Source organism: Balaenoptera borealis, assembly GCF_965194805.1.
Source record: "Balaenoptera borealis genome assembly, chromosome: 12".
Lineage (NCBI taxonomy): Eukaryota > Metazoa > Chordata > Mammalia > Artiodactyla > Balaenopteridae > Balaenoptera > Balaenoptera borealis.
The window spans coordinates 77103735-77120164 of NC_138869.1; the positions used below are offsets into that span (position 1 = coordinate 77103735).

Genomic DNA, 16430 nt, shown 5'->3' on the forward strand with positions numbered 1-16430 from the left:
CCGCTCCCTCTCCTCCGCAAGACTGTGCTCCAGTGCTCTTCCAGGCTTCCTCTACCGCAGGTTCCTCCCAATTCTCTCTACCATTCTCTGGTCAGGGGGGCGGAGTGGAACCTCCTCTCCTGTTCCTTTAAGAGGCGTCGGCTCCTCCCCTTTTGGAGTTGCCGTCTGACGCGCGATGACAGCAGCGAGTTCGGTATGTCTATGCAAATAAGCGCCCCCTGTGGGCCAATGGGGAGCGGAGGTGCTGGAACCGCGGACCAATGGGGCGGGGGTGCAGGGGCTCACCATATAAGGAGCGGCCTCGCCATAAAAGGAAACATTGTATCTCTTTATATGGGGGGAAGGGTCGGGGGATCCCTTGCCACCAGCGCGTGGTCCCGGCCCCCTCCACCCGCCGTCTCGGCCGCGGCCAGCAGCCCCTGCCCCCCGGGGGACACTGACGGCCGCCGGGCGCGCCGCCCTAGCGTACGGACAGGGGGCGCTCCGCGCGGCCTGGGGCAACCCGGGCCACAGGGGCAGGAAAGTGAGGGCCCAGGTCGGCCCGGGCGTGCAGGGGCCCCGGGTTCGCAGCGGCAGCGGCGGCAGCGATAGCGGCACTAAACAGCAGCAGGAGCGCCGGGTTGAGCCGGGAAGCCGATGGCGGCGGCGGCGGCTCCGATTCCTCGCTGACTGCCCGTCCGCCCTCCTACTTTGAGCGCCATGTTACCGAGCCAAGCTGGGGCCGCGGCGGCGCTGGGCCGGGGCTCGGCCCTGGGGGGCAGCCTGAACCGGACCCCGACGGGGCGGCCAGGCGGTGGAGGCGGCGGCGGGACTCGCGGGGCTAACGGGGGCCGGGTCCCCGGGAACGGCGCGGGGCTCGGCCCGGGCCGCCTTGAGCGGGAGGCTGCAGCAGCTGCGACAACCACCCCGGCGCCCACCGCGGGGGCCCTCTACAGCGGCAGCGAGGGTGACTCGGAGTCTGGCGAGGAGGAGGAGCTGGGCGCGGAGCGGCGCGGCCTGAAGCGGAGCCTGAGCGAGATGGAGCTCGGCGTGGTGGTCGGTGGGCCCGAGGCGGCGGCGGCGGCCACCGGGGGCTACGGGCCGGTGAGCGGCGCAGTGAGCGGGGCCAAGCCGGGTAAGAAGACTCGGGGCCGTGTGAAGATCAAGATGGAGTTCATCGACAACAAGCTGCGGCGCTACACGACCTTCAGCAAGAGGAAGACGGGCATCATGAAGAAGGTACCGGGCCGGGAGGCTGGCCGGCCACGGGAGACCGGGAGGGTGGGGACGCGCAAGGGGAGCCCGGGAAGGAGGCAGAGCCGAGGCGGAGGTGAGAGGCGGCAAGTCCGCAGGAGGTGTGTGGGAGGGGATGGCTGTTGCCCCAGGAGGGTGAAAGGGGAGGGGCCGCCAGGGAAATGTGGGGAGAGGGGAGATGCCGGGAATGTCCGGAAAAGAGAGGAAAGGCGCCGAGGTGGGAGTGACGGGCGCCAGAGAGGACCGGGGCCCTCGTAGAGCGGAGGAGTGAGGAGTGGTAATGGGAGGCTGCGGGGCTGCCCGGGAGGTGGTTAACGAGACCCGGGGGTCAGTAGGTCCAGTGCGCTCTGGTGTTGGGGGGGAAGGCGCCGGAAAAGCAGGGAGAAGAGAAGGTATGGGGGTGAGGAGGTTGGAGCTGCATAACAACAATGAGCGAACATGTGTGGGAGGAAGGTGGGCATCACTAGAGTAGTGCTGGCTGGAAGGATGGGCAGGGCTGATGACCGAATGGGGCTCAAGAGCCCCAGGTAAGGGAGCAGGGCAGGAGAACTGATGCTGCCCTGAGCATCAGAAACCAAGTCCTGAGATGGCCATGTGTCTTCCGTGCATCCACTGGAAGCCAGCACACTCCCTGCAGGACAGGCTTCAGAATCATTTGCCCCTGGAACAAGTGGGATTTCCAGCCCTAGGGGAAAATCTGTGCACGGAGTTTGGGGAGGTTTGCAGAGGTACCTAGAAATGCCTCCTCTTCTAGCTGATTATCCAGTGAAAAGGATGAGGAAAGGAGTTGTCTTGGGGTATAGAAGATATGGGAAGGGATGAAAGCAGAGGAACTGGGAAACAAGAAGCTAGAACTCTGGGAACATTGGCCGGTGTTTATATTTATCCCATATAGAAACCAAGGCTGCTTCCAGTGGGTGGTGGAACTTTGTTGGGAGTGAGGATGCTACCTATGGGGCCATCCTTGAAGGTCTGTGAAGGTCCCCTTCCTGGGTTTATGGCAGGGTAGTAGCCGCTAATCTAGCTGCCATCTCCCCTCACTCCAGACACTGTTGAATCAAGACAAGGAAAGAGAAAAGGGGGAGCAGAGTATTATAGAGCAGGACAAAATGGCAACAGGTTAGTGCCTGTGCAGTTTCTGGGAAGAAACATGGGACATTTTAGAGCTTAGGTGGCCCCTTATCCCTAATATCTATGTGACTTCCAGTGTAGTAGTGACTTCATCCTGGTCCCTGTGACGGTGAGGAGGTAGTGGGAGCCATCTCTTCGTGAGGCTCTGGGCACCAAGCTGTAGTGAGGAGCAGCTACCTGGGCCCTTCCGTGTCTGCTGAGGTGTTATATGTTCTGTCACCGGGAGCTGTGGCTATTTGCTTGGGGTATCTGCAGGTCAGTGAGGCTGTTCCTCAAAAGAGAAGCATGGGGTTTTTCTACTCTTCAGCTCACCTTCAGATATCCTTCAGATAAGACCCCTATAGAGTCACTGGAGAGGAAGGTAATTATGGGAGTGGGGGCTTGAGATCACTGTGTACTTCCCTCTCTTTCCCACTGCCCAAGGAAGGTAGAGATTAAAAGTTTTGCTGACCTACCCATCTCCCCCCCCTACCCCCAGGCCTATGAGCTGTCCACGCTGACAGGGACACAGGTGCTGTTGCTGGTGGCCAGTGAGACAGGCCATGTGTATACCTTTGCCACCCGCAAACTGCAGCCCATGATCACCAGTGAGACTGGCAAGGCACTGATTCAGACCTGCCTCAACTCGCCAGACTCTCCACCCCGCTCAGACCCCACCACAGACCAGAGAATGAGTGCCACGGGCTTTGAAGAAACAGATCTCACCTACCAGGTGTCGGAGTCCGACAGCAGTGGGGAGACCAAGGTGTGTTTGGGTCCCCTGTCTGAGGGGAAGGAAGGGGAGGGACTTGACCGGCAGAGAGGGGAAGGGGTCTCTCACCCTCGCCCAGGACAGGTGGATAGGTGCCTACTGATGTGGAGTGGAGCCGGGTTAGTGCCCCGCATCTTAGGGTACAGGTGTCCATCCTCTCTATCCTGACAGGAGGCCGGCCCCCTAGATAAGCGGGCGGCCTCCGTGCCCATATAAGGCCGGCTCCGGCTCCACGCCGGCCTCCCGCCTGCAGCCCGCCTGCCTGGCAGGGCCCTTGCATTCCTCCCGCCAGCTGTCTCCCTGCTGGGGGCGGGGGCGTCGCTTAGCCCTGCCCTCCTGGCCGGCTGGGTGGCCGGGGAGTAGGAAGGGAGTGCTCATGGGTTCCAGGGTCCTGGGAAGCCAGCACTGTCAGCAGGCAGGCTGGCTGACTAGGCGGGAGACTACCTTACTAGCCAGCCGCCTGCCTCTTCAGGATGTCCGGGTCTGCACACGTTAGGGAGTGTATTCGCCCGGCTGCTAGGGATGCCGGCCGTGGTTACGCCTCCCCCTTCCTCTTCCCGGTAAGGAGAGGGGGTGGAGCTTCCTCCCTTGCTGCTCTGGGGAGCGCCACCTTCCGGGTGGCCCTTCACTAACTGGCCAATCGGAGGAAGCGGCACTGTTTGCCTTAGCAACGCCTCCGCCAATCAGGGGCTTCGAGCTCCACTGCTTAGCAAACATCCCGCGCTGACCCACCTCCAGTATCGGAGCCCCCTCAGTTCTCTGGGCTTGGTTCTCAGCTCCTGGCTTCCTCCTTCCTCTTCGAAGAACAAAGCCTCCCTGAGGGGAGAGTCAGTGCTCTAGGCTCCCCACTCTTTTAGCAGTAGGGCTAATTTATTCCCATGAAATTTTGCTGAATGAATAAATTCTTTTGGTGCTTCATTGCCAAACCCCCAAGATCGCTCTCAAACCCTAAATTCCCTGAAAAACTGTCGGTCCCTATCTCAGAAGCCTGGCAATTCAGAGCTGGAAGGACCCTTTTAAGGATGACATAGTAGCCCAGCCCCCTCATGTTTACAGAAGAAGAAAACTGAGGCTCAGAAAGAAGAGGTTTTCCAAGGGTCACACAGATTATCATTGCCAGAGCTGGGAACAGACCTCAGGTGACATTATCATTGTCATCATTATAACAGCAGCAAATACTTACTGCTTTTTTTATGAGCCAGGCACTATTCTAAGTGTTTTACATATGTTAACCTGTTTAATCTTCACAACACCTATGGGGTAGGTATTATCCTTCTTTTACAGACAGAAGACTAAAGAAAAAAGCTCAGCAGCTCAATAACTTGTCTAAGAGTCAGGCTGCAGGTAAATGGCGGACTTGGGATTTGAACGCAAGCACACTGGTTCCATTCTGGGCTGTCAATCCACACAGTTTCTTGAAGGGGCAGGGTCTGGTAGAGGCTCACCACTCCATCTTTACTCTGGGTGTAGGATACACTGAAACCGGCCTTTACTGTCACCAACCTGCCGGGTACCACCTCCACCATCCAGACAGCACCCAGCACCTCTACCACCATGCAAGTCAGCAGCGGCCCCTCCTTTCCCATCACCAACTACCTGGCACCAGTGTCTGCTAGCGTCAGCCCCAGCGCTGTCAGCAGTGCCAACGGGACTGTGCTGAAGAGTACAGGCAGCGGCCCTGTTTCCTCCGGGGGCCTCATGCAGCTGCCTACCAGCTTCACCCTGATGCCTGGTGAGTCACAAGGGGCAAACTGAGCATGCTAAGAGTGGGTTTAGGGCTGGCACAAGGAGAATGACTTTCCTCACTCAGAAAGAGGGTGAACAGGGGCCAGAGCCTGAGAGAAGCCTCTATGTCCCATTGGTAGGCACTGGGTCCCTCCCCACTGGGACTTGAACTATCCTTGTCAGTAAGTTTCAACCATATGCTCTGGCCTTGTCTAGCAAGCCCAGCCCTGTGCCTCCATTGCCACAAGGACAGCAGACATTCTACCACTTCCCTACCTTGACTGGAAGGCAGATCATGTCCTTGATGCCTGCTCCTGTGTCAACCGAAGAGGGTAGAGTCAGGGCCTAGGGCAGGAGGAGGAGGGAAGGGCAAGAGCAGAGCGTGGAAGCCCCTGGAGACAAGATTCTGGTCATGAAGGGCCTCTTTGGCTCCCAGGAAAGATAGTGATGGGAGTCGGGGATAGAATGCCAGACCTTGGGCCTGGGGGTGTTTGAGGGTGCTTGGTGCAGGTGGTGGCTGGGTAGGACAGAGCACGAGTAAGTCTCTGTGTCTCATAGGTGGGGCAGTGGCCCAGCAGGTCCCAGTGCAGGCCATTCAGGTGCACCAGGCCCCACAGCAAGCGTCTCCCTCTCGCGACAGCAGCACAGACCTCACGCAGACCTCCTCCAGCGGGACAGGTATAGCTCGAAGCTCTGTCACCTCCCTGCTCTGCCTCCTTCATGAGGCCTAGCAGCAGGTGCCCAGCAGTATCCATCCCGTAACTAAGGTCAGAGAATTTCTTAATGTGGAGACTGAGGCTTTTGGGTTAACCCTTGCCCTAATCCTTATGAGAAAGTCAGGTGAGGATGGTTGGGTTTTGACTCCTGCCCTGCAGTAGGGCTGTGGATTTCAGGAAGAAATTAGGGACCATTGAAGCTACACTCTTTACTTAGGTGAGAAGCCTGAGGCCCAGAAAGGAGAAGTTACTTGCCCAAAGACACACGTTTGCTCAATTACCAGGAAGGACTTATATAGAGTAGTTGTCTCCTCGTGGGAGGGTGTCCTAGCTTTTGAGTAACCATAATTCCCCTCTGTGTCTCTAGTCATTTCAGAAATGACGAGACACTTTCAAAATAAAAGTACTTTTAAGTACTTTAAGTTATTTGCAACCTTGTTACACGAAATTTGGTCTGTGGAAGGAGGACCAGTATCACAGCATCACCTGGGAGCTTGATAGAAATGCAGACTCTTAAGCCTCACCCCAAACCTACTGAATCAGAATCCACATTTTTAACAAGTTCCCCCGGTGACTGTATGCACATTAACATTGGAGAAGTGCTTATTTAAAAGCTGAATCTGTTAGCCACATGTTGAGGAAGAGAGAGGAGGAGTGAGAACAAGTAAAAAACGGGATGAGGGAGCTCTCTAAAAGAAGAGTATCTGAGTTTGCTTGGGTTGGGTCAGTCATTGTAATCTTTGTTTTTCCCAGGGCCTTGGGGTCTTGGAACAGAGCAGATAGATAATGGAATAGAACGATGTGATAGGATACACTTAAAGGTTGGTGTGGTTGTGTTCAAGAAAAAATAAGGATATTCTTAGTTGATGACAGGGAACCAAGGAATAAGTTTTATCTAGCTTTTGACCTGGGAAATGGCAAGAGGGCTCTGGAGGCCTGTAGTTCCTGGGGGTGGGATGGGGGATGTCAATATGGACCAGTGCCGACCTCCCTGACGTGTGTCTGTGTTTGCCAGTGACGTTGCCCGCCACCATCATGACGTCATCTGTGCCCACAACTGTGGGAGGCCACATGATGTACCCCAGCCCCCATGCGGTGATGTATGCACCCACCTCGGGCCTGGCTGATGGCAGCCTCACCGTGCTCAATGCCTTCTCCCAGGCACCATCCACCATGCAGGTGTCCCACAGCCAGGTCCAGGAGCAAGGTGAGTTTGGGAGGGGGGGGCAGGGCTGCTGAAAGGAGGGCCATTTCCTCCCTTACACACACACACACACACACACACATTCAAATGCCTCCCCCAACTCAGATGCACACACTCACATACCTAAACCAGGTGCTCACACATATACCTACACATTTACACACACATACAGATGCTTGCACACACACTCCAGCATCCAGGCTTGGACACTCATGCACACTTGAACACCCACACCCACATACGTACTTAGACACATTTGGACACTTACCTTTGGGCACTTACATCTGAGACTCACCCAGTCACTTGTGCATTTATCACCACACCTCCAAGATCTGGAAGTTTCTCTTGAGCTAGTGATTTGAGTTTCTCCTTTGGTTTTTGAATGCAGGTGGCGTCCCCCAGGTGTTCCTGACAGCGCCATCTGGGACAGTGCAGATCCCTGTTTCTGCAGTTCAGCTTCACCAGGTAGGTGGGGGCACCTTTCACCCCAGTCAGCCAGCCCCTTCTTTATCTTGACCTCAGGGATTCCATTACTGGGTGGTCCAAGCCAAGATCCTTAGCCAAGAGGCCTATCCATTTTCCTGGTCAGGCCTGTGTGGTGGGCAGGCAGGCAGGTGAGCAGGGGGCAGCCTGAGCTGGCTGGTCAGTTCCAGCCCCCTACCTCCTGCTTACCCATCCCCTTCCCTCCAGATGGCTGTGATAGGGCAGCAGGCCGGGAGCAGCAGCAACCTCACCGAATTACAGGTGGTGAACCTGGATGCCGCCCACAGCACCAAGAGTGACTGATCCGCCCTGCCGCCCTGGACAGATGGCCCAAGGGACGGCACCACTTATTTATTGTTGCCTTTTCACGTTTTCTTTACACACATGTTGACGGGCCGCAGGAGGGAGGCGGGGAGGAGCAGTGGGCAGCCACGGGACTGAGCCCTCTCACTCCAGCCAAAGAAATGGGCCAGCCTGCCCTCCACCCTACCCTCCCTCACCCTCCCCTCCTTCTAGCTCCACCTCCCATCTCTGTTGATGGTGGGGCTGTCCTGCCTCCTCAGACTCCCCTTGCCAGCTTGGCTCCGTGTTTGCCATGAGTATTAGCTTACCCAATGGGACCGTGCTCCCCCTCCCACACACAGGTCTCTGTGGGACGAGGCACTGTGTCCCCCTGAGGAAGCAGTCGGGGTCCTCTCCCCAGCCTCCTTGCTGACTCCACGTCAGCTCTGCGTCTGCCACAGGCTGGGTCAAAAGAGCCCTAACCCTGCCCCTCAGGGAGCCAGCTGGGGAGATGGGGCTTCTTCCCTCAAGACTTGCCCGTGCCCGTGGCCCCTGCAGCTCCTGAGTAGTGGGGCCTGTGCACAGAGCAGATTCCTGGGGTGACCTGCCCTGCCCTGTCGCTCCCCTCGGAACTCCGGGGGCTACTGGGTTGGAGGGAACCACCGGTGTTCCCTCTCCCCCTGTCTTCCCCCCCTCCTCCCAGCTGCTTTACTTAAAGTTGATTCTGAACTTTTTATTTGAGGAGACGAAGTGAAAACAAATCTATAAATATATATTTTTAAAATATTTAACTTTTTTTTATGGCGTTTTTCTCGTCCCCCTCCCTGCCCAAGCTCCCCTTCCCTGGGGAGCCCTGGGGCTCCCTGGAGCTGGCTGGGCTTCTGGGGACAGAGCCGCCCCATGAGCTTGGGGCCCGCCAGTGTGTGGGGGAGATTCTGGGATCGCCCGGTCCTGGGTTGTTTCCAGGAGAAAACCGGGGGAGGGGCCCTCAGGCCATGCCCCAACGGGGTGGGGAGGGTGACCCACAGCTCTGGGCCTCTTTTTGTCCTTCAGGGCTGTTGCTAGGGAGAGGGAAAAGGGAGACCAAATGTGGGGACGGGGGTGGGAGGGTGTCAGAGGCAACCGACTTCATTTGTGCCACACGCATGGGCATTGCAGCCTTGTGCGCCCCCAGGCCTGCAGCTGCCTGGGGCCCAAGTTGCAGTGAGCAGGGTGGGGTCTGGGAGGGGGCGGAAGGCAGGAATGGGGGGGCAGAAGAAATGGGAGCAGCTCTTGGGCTGAGTGTGGGGCTAGGGGAGCCAGAAATGGCAGCTCTCCCAGGGAGTGAGCAGCTACTGTAACTTTTTAAAATTAAGACAAAAAGCCTTGAAGAAAATGACTTTATTTTTCTAAGTGTAACCTCAGTATTTATGTAATTTGTACAGGGGCCGTGCCCCACCCCTTCTACCCGCTTTGGGGTAGACCTTGAGGGTGGGCCAACATAGGGGGAGGGTCTTTTACCCTGTGTCAGAGCCTACCTTTACCACCTGTATCCAGAGAGGGAGCTTTTTCAGAACAGGGCAGCGGTGGAGTGGAGTTTTATTAACCCCTTAGGACTGCCTTCAGTAGGAACAAGCCTGCTTCTGTGATTAGGTGAAGGGGTGGGGGAAATTTTTACGCACAGCCTAGTTATCAAGGGGATGATTTGCCGACATGTTTGAGAACCTCCGAACCTCTAACCCCCGTTGCTGTCTTGCCCCAGTTTGGGGTGCCAAGATGGAAGTCATCTTTCTGGCTTTCTCCTGGAGATAGCTGGGGGCTTATGGGTGGCTTACAAGATTGGGGCATGGCAAATCAGGGGCTAGAGAGTGGGGGAGCTTGGGACTCAGGTCTGTAACTGCCCAGCCCCTTTTCTCTGCTCTTGTTTTCACTCCACCATCACTCACTCACTCCCCCCTCTCACCCAGGGGAGGAGACCTTGATGAATTCCTCCTCTCCTTCCCACAAAAGACAGACCCAGTGAGTGAATCAGGCAAAGTGCTTATAATGTGTGTTGTGTGAGCGTGGCCTTGGGAGAACATGTGTGCGTCAGGGACGAGGTGGCATTTATATGTGCAGCGACCCTTGGTGTTTCCCTTCCTTGATGGCTCTGGGGTGTGTGTGTGTGCCTGAGTGAATGTGTGTGTGTGAATGTGGGGTGTGTATGTTAGTGGTTTCTACTTCCCTGGGATGCTGACCCAGGAATAGTGGACATGGTCACAGTCCTATGTACAGAGCTTTCTTTTGTATTAAGAAAAAATACTCTTTCAATAAATGTATCATTTTTGTGCACAGACTGTGGGGTCTTTGCCTTTGTTTTCCCATATTGGAGGGAGGGAGGTGTGAACGTGAATCAGACCCCAAAAGTTGCTGCTCTGAGAAGCAAGCCTGGCTGTTTGATGAAATGCTAAGGAGTGCTTTGGGCTGTTGAAATTCTAGGAGTATACCTGAGGAACATTTCCGGGGGGGCTCGGGCCTTTATCTTTGGCCCCAGCTGTTCTAGGTGCTTAGGTCAACACAGAGAGGAGCAATTTTAATTAATAGGAAAAGTGACGCAACCAATCCAAAGCATCGGGTTTGGGAAACTCAGGGCTACGTGACCTAGTGCAAAATAAGAGGAAAGCCCTAGGGTGGGAGTGTGAGTTTCGGTGGGGGATGAGGAAGGCAGACCTAGTGAAGAGGAGGGAGGGCTTCAAAGTTGATATTGGATGGAAAGGGCTGCCTACGGCTGCTGAGAAAGGAGCAACGTGACCACGACCCTGGGCTCAGCGGGCAGCGCCCCACTCACCCTTCCCGGGGCAGCTCGCCCCCAGCGCAGCAGTCCTCGGGTACTACGCATGCTCCGCTTACGCGCGGCGCTGCTGCCGCGCTCGGCTGTGGGCCGCGGTGGGTCCCGTAGCCGCCCGACCGTGCGTGCACTCGCGACGTGACCCGGAAGGGAGCTGCTGAGGAGGCGGGGCCAGGACGGCGGGGCCAGGACGGCGGGACCAGCGCTGTGTCCCAGCGAGAGCCGAGCCGGGCGGTGGGAGGTGAGAGGAGGGTTCTGCGCCGATCCTGTCCCTGCCTCGTTCCCTCCCCGGTCCCTGCCTCGTTCCCTCCCCGGTCCCTGCCTCGTTCCCTCCCCGGTCCTTGCCTCGTTCCCTCCCCGGTCCTTGCCTCGTTCCCTCCCCGGTTCCTGCCTCGTTCCCTCCCCGGTCCCTTGCCCACTCTCCGTGGGGCTGACGACAGGAGCCAGGTCTTGCTGAGATTCTCGGACCAGTCAGCCTCCTCCGACCGCGCCTCTCCATCCTCACCCCGCCCCCCAAGCCCGTTCCTGTGGCGATGCGGGCCTCCTCCACGGCCCCTGCTGGCCTGCAAGCTCGGGCCTGATCTTGCGACCTACGCCTACCTGCTGTCTCATCCCCGCATCCAGACCTCGCCTCCACACCTTAGTTTATTGCTCCTGTTCTAGGCCCTCCCTCTCCCCCCATTTAGGCCTTTCCGATGGTGTTACTTCACTCTGCTCATCAGTTGTCCATCGCACATCTCTGGTTACCTCCCTGTCCTGCCCCCCATGCTAACTGGACCCCTACCCCCATCGAGGTCCACATCCCATGTTTCCCCTCCTCTTCACGCGTTTCTTCTATTCTCATCTTCTATCCCTGTACCCCAACATGATCCCTGCCCTGATAACCAGTTCTTCATCTTGGTGTATTGTCCGTTCTTATCCTCATCATTCCCTGTTGCCCCCACACTGCTTCATAGTGTTCCTTGATCACTAGTGTAGTCATCACTCCACACGTGTTTATAATCTTTTCTGACTTAATAGCGTTCCGTTTATCTGGGGACTGATCCTACCTTCTTCTCTAAGAATAATAATATTAGATTCTGTTTACTAAGCGCTCACTGTATGTTAGAGGCTGTTATAAATGCTTTATATATGTGATCTTACTTTTTACAACAACTTCGTGAGTTGGGTATGAATATTATTACCATCTTGCAGAGTAGGAAACTGAGGCTTAGAAGTTAAGTAACTTGTCCAAAAGCATGCACACGGTAAGTGAAAGAGCCAGAATTCAGAGTCCCATTTATCTGACTCTGAATCTGTACTATTGATATATTGCCTCTCTAGAATCTCTACTGTCTCCTGACCTCATTCCCTAGCCTTCAACTCCATGATTACTACCTCTGTCTATAACTACCTGACTTACAGCCTCACCGTACCTACTGCATAAGTGCAGGGTGGGACCTGGTGTTTTTCTCGCATGATTTTACTTGGCCCCCTAGTCCCCTCCTCCTTTCACAATATTCTCATACCCTTTTCCCATCCAGCCATCTGCACGTGGGGGCCTCCTTTCGTCTCTGTTCTCTGTATCTGCCGTGGCCCACCCTTTTATATCCACAGTCCAGTTTTACCCTGTCATTTATACTCCTTGTCCTACCACTTCCCCATCCTGCCTTTCCTGGCTTGTTCTGGCCCCACCATCTCACAGGCTGCTGTCCTACCTGCTCACCCATGTCATCCTTCTAAGTCCTGATCTGTACCCCTCAGCCACCCTACTGTTCTGCCCAAATTGTCCTGATTAACTGTCAACTCTTTTTGTTACCTTGCGTTTTATTCTTCTCATCCTCTTTTGTAATTTCTTCTATTTCTTAAATCTTTTCATTTCCTTCTATCGCCGTTTTTCACTCCATTCTCCTTCTCTTATAAATCCCAAAGTATGTTCAAGTTATTCATTCCATCCTATTCTTGGCCTTTTCTCTTTGGCTTCTAAATTCCATGCAACCTACCAATCACCACCCACCCTGTCTACGCCTCAAGATTCCACCCCCTTTATGTAGCCTTTTCCCTTTCCAACACAGCCTCTGTCTTTCTCCTTGTGTGTCCCAGGAAGTCAGGATGGTGGGGGAGCGGCGCCCTGGGGAACTCATGGTGCCCTTGGGGCCCCGGCTGCAAGCATATCCTGAAGAACTTCTCCGACAGCGGCCTGGGCATGATGGGCGTCCTGAATACCTGATCCGATGGAGTGTCCTGAAGTGTGGCGAAGTGGGCAGAGTGGGTGTGGAAGAGGGCAAGGCAGAGCACATCCTCATGTGGCTGTCAGCCCCCGAGGTCTACGCCAACTGCCCCATGTTGTTAGGTGAGCGGGCATTATCTAAGGGACCTCAGCATGAAACAGCTGGGGGTTCCGGAAGCTTTCCCCGAGATCCAGGAGGCCTGGATGATGTGGCAATGGGAGAGATGGAGGCTGATGTGCGGGCGCTGGTGCGCAGGGCTGCCAGGCAGCTGGCAGAAGGTGCGACCTCGAGCCTCACGGCCGCTGTGCTCCACACCATCCACGTGCTCAGCGCCTACGCCAGCATCGGGCCCCTCACTGGTGTCTTCAGAGAGACAGGCGCCCTAGACCTGCTCATGCACATGTTGTGCAACCCTGAGCCTCAGATCCGTCGGAGTGCGGGCAAGATGCTGCAGGCCCTGGCAGCCCATGATGCTGGTAAGAGACAGCCAGGGGAAGAAGGTAAACACTGGGGAGAATGAGGCTACAGGAGTAAGAACAGGAAGAGGAGGGATTTCCCATCTCTGTAAGAATACCTAGTATTTGGTGGACATCAGTTTCATCGCAAAGGGAAAAATATAAAATAAGCTATCACAGGTGCATAAACAGGATAAAGTGATAGCACCTGCATAAACAGGATAAAGTGATAGCACCTGGTTTATCTGTCCATTCTCAGTGCAGTGGCAGAGAAGGGAATAAGTTTATATTTTTAAACTGGTTTGAGATTTGTTAGTTGGTTATGAAATCAGTTTGGTGGGTTATAACCATTTTTTAAAATGTAAAATATCAGCACATGGCACTTAGTAATGTAAGTTTTGTAACCTGAAATACGTTTCAGTTCCATATGTGTACACTTGTATTAGGTTACCATGTAAAATGTATGTGTTCCTGTGAGTCTCAGTCACAGAGAAGTTTGAAAGCCTCTGGGGGTAGGGGATAGAGAGTCTGGGGGAAGGCAGCGGGTAAGTAGTGGGGATTGAGGAGAAGATACAGATTGGGTGTGGATTACAGGGAGTCGGGCTCATGTCCTTCTGTCACTGAGCCAGCAAGATGGCATCGAGCAGCACATGGATTTTGACAGCCGCTATACTTTGCTGGAGCTGTTTGCAGAGACCACGTCTTCTGAGGAGCACTGCATGGCCTTTGAGGGCATTCATCTGCCTCAGGTACCCTGGAAATGCTGTGTACAAGGCCTAGGGCATCATTTCTGAAAATGTGGTTCAGGACTGCGTCAGCCTGGGGAGCTTATTAAAATGAAGGTTCGTGCTACCCTCCCCACTCAGAATCTCTGAGATGAGAATCAGGAATCTCTGTTTTAGGGCACTCCTTGTGTGTTTCTTCTATAAATCACAGTTTGAGAACTACAGGTATGGGGATGAGGCCTTTATCTTTTTCTGGAGAGAGTGTTATTGAGGGGAAAGGAGAGGGGCTAAAGCTGGGAGAAGAGGAGCCTACCCCATGGACTGTGTCTTCCAGATCCCAGGAAAGCTGCTCTTCTCCCTGGTGAAACGCTACCTATGTGTCACTTCCCTGCTGGATCAGCTGAATAACAGTCCAGAGCCAGGGGCTGGAGACCGAGGCTCCCAATCCTCAAGGGAGGATTTTGGCCGGGAGAAAAGCCGGGGGCAGCGGGAGCTGGAGTTCAGTATGGCTGTGGGCAACCTCATCTCAGAGCTCGTGCGGAGCATGGGCTGGGCCCGGAACCTCAGTGAACAGGCCGCATCGCCACCCCGGCCAACCCGGTCCATCTTTCAGCCTGGCATTTCAGGCCCCAGCCTTTTACTCCCCACCAACGTTGCCTCCCCCAGGAGGCAAGGGCGGGCCTTCCGCCAGCGCGCTGAATTCTCTAGCCGCAGTGGCTACGGTGAGTACGTGCAGCAGACCCTGCAGCCGGGCATGCGAGTGCGGATGCTGGACGATTACGAGGAGATCAGTGCCGGGGACGAGGGCGAGTTCCGGCAGAGCAACAATGGCGTGCCCCCTGTGCAGGTGAGCAAGAGCGCGGTCGCGGGCCACCACTGGGGGGGTCTGTCTTGGGTGAGGCATAGGTGGGGCATCCACATAGGGGGCTTCTGCAGGCCACCCAAGGAGAAAACCCCAAGAAAATTGGAATGGTTTAGAGGGGGCTCAGTGATGGATAGGGGGGCTGTTTGTAGGGCTGAGAAAATCTGGCAGGAGTGGGTGGGCTGTGAGGTCAAGGAAACAGTTTTTCCTTCCCACCCAGGAAGCAGAACTGATATGTTCAGACACCCTGACCCCCACCAGTGGAGCTGGCTAGGAGGGAGTGTGGGCGCGGAGGCCATCCGGATTAGGAAGAGATGAGAGGCAGGGCCTACCTTGGTAGGGGAAGGGAGGCTTTTGCTGTATGGAGGTTTCCCAAGCCTAGCCACGTGTGCCCCTGAGGACTGTGTGCCCCAGGTCTGGGTCCAGCCGTGTCCTCTCCAGCCTGCACAGCTCAGGGTTCACAGGGCTGAGCCCTCTGTCTTCTTCTTCTCTCTTTCTTCCTCCCTCCATACTAGGTCTTTTGGCAGTCGACGGGCCGTACCTATTGGGTGCACTGGCACATGCTGGAGATCCTGGGCCCCGAGGAAACTGCTGAGGATATGGCTTCAGCAGCTGTGGAGAAGGGGTCGGGGGCCACTGTGTTGGGCACAGGTGAGCCATGGAGGGGACATGGACGTCGTGTCTCTGAACAGAGGAGGAGTGGCTGGAATGAAGCCCTTCCTGACCAGGAACTGCCCCAGAGATTCAGAAATTCAATCTGTTTCTGGCGGAGCTGAGGCCCCTCATGCCTGTCTCCTCAGCACTTCCCTCCTGGGACTGGAAGCCGGTGGATGGGCTCTACTCTTTGCCGTACCTCCAGCCCGAGCCTCAGAAGAACGAGGAACTGGGATACCTGACCCAGGCTGAGTGGTGGGAGCTCCTCTTCTTCATCAAGAAGTTGGATGTATGTGAGCAGCAGCCAATTTTCCAGAATCTTCGGGAGAACCTGGATGAGGTATTACAGGCCTGCGATACCTGGGGGGTTTGGAATGGCGTTGGAGGCGGGATCCTCTAAGGTAGTTCGCCATATGGAACTGCCTAGGGGAAGGCTGAAGCAAGAGGTTAGAGAGCCCGAGGGGTCCTGCTGGGGGAGGAGGCAAATGCCGGGAGGATCTAGTATGTAGCAGGTGTGCAAGGCACGGTGGGAGGTGGCCGCCCTTCTGTTCCTGTCCCCAGGGCCTTTGTGTCTGCTCCTTCCTAAAAAATACATACCATTCTGTTGCCAGACCCTGGGTGAGAAGGCCCTAGGTGAAATCTCCGTGCCCGTAGCGATGGCTGAGGGTCTACTGCAGGTTCTCAGTAATCGGTTTGAGGGCAGCGCCCTCAGCGACCTGCTCAACTCCCAGATCTACACCAAGTACGGGCTGCCACCCAAGGCACTGAGCAGCTCGTCTTCTTCGCGAAGTCACTCCAGTTCCCCAGATCTGGAAGAGGAGTCCAAGTCAGAGGCCAACTTCTCAGAGGAAGAGGCTGAGTCCCCCAAAGCAAAGCCCCTTAAGTTAGAGGCAGAGCCTGCCAGGGGAAAAACTGAGCCCCCCATGGCACAGAGTGATTCGCAGCTGTTTAACCAGCTTCTGGTAACTGAGGGGATGGCTCTGCCCGCCGAGATGAAGGAGGCAGCCAGTGGTGAGTCAGGTGCTGGGAGGGAGGGCAAAGAGGTTGGAGCAAGGCCTGGGTGGTCCCCAGAGAATTGGGTAGTCAGGGCAGAGGGCAAGCCGTGGAGGGAGGTCACTTTTGTATGGGAAAATGGTTTGGAAGCGTGCATCCATTTTCCTTCCTTCGACCTTGATTATCTGTAATTGATCACT

General features: G+C 55.7%; 2 protein-coding genes across 6 annotated transcripts in view; both read left to right on the forward strand.

Annotated features, from left to right (window-relative positions):
• The first annotated feature begins 289 nt into the window (after positions 1–289).
• On the forward strand, positions 290–9839 carry SRF (serum response factor). 3 transcript variants are annotated; one of them, XM_082345490.1, is made up of 8 exons: positions 290–1218; positions 2129–2203; positions 2843–3109; positions 4586–4847; positions 5399–5518; positions 6572–6763; positions 7149–7225; positions 7451–9839. In XM_082345490.1, the coding sequence occupies exons 1-8, from the start codon at positions 700–702 to the stop codon at positions 7544–7546; spliced, it is 1608 nt and encodes a 535-aa protein (XP_082201616.1). In that variant the 5' UTR covers positions 290–699; the 3' UTR covers positions 7547–9839. The 3 variants fall into 3 exon arrangements, with proteins under 3 accessions (XP_082201616.1, XP_082201615.1, XP_082201614.1); XM_082345488.1 differs by lacking the exon at positions 2129–2203 and having other exon boundaries at positions 300–1218; XM_082345489.1 differs by lacking the exons at positions 2129–2203; positions 5399–5518 and having other exon boundaries at positions 294–1218.
• Positions 9840–10490: 651 nt separating this feature from the next.
• CUL9 (cullin 9) overlaps positions 10491–16430 on the forward strand; it is a 39186-nt gene continuing 33246 nt past the window's right edge. For 2 of the 3 annotated variants that reach the window (XM_082345464.1, XM_082345465.1), the window contains exons 1-7: positions 10493–10572; positions 12414–13017; positions 13591–13745; positions 14056–14568; positions 15099–15234; positions 15384–15577; positions 15849–16248. In XM_082345464.1, the coding sequence (XP_082201590.1) occupies positions 12423–13017; positions 13591–13745; positions 14056–14568; positions 15099–15234; positions 15384–15577; positions 15849–16248 (1993 nt within the window). In that variant the 5' untranslated portion in view covers positions 10493–10572; positions 12414–12422. Of the gene's footprint in view, positions 10573–12413; positions 13018–13590; positions 13746–14055; positions 14569–15098; positions 15235–15383; positions 15578–15848; positions 16249–16430 lie in introns of all 3 variants that reach the window. The other variant, XM_082345466.1, reaches the window with a different exon arrangement.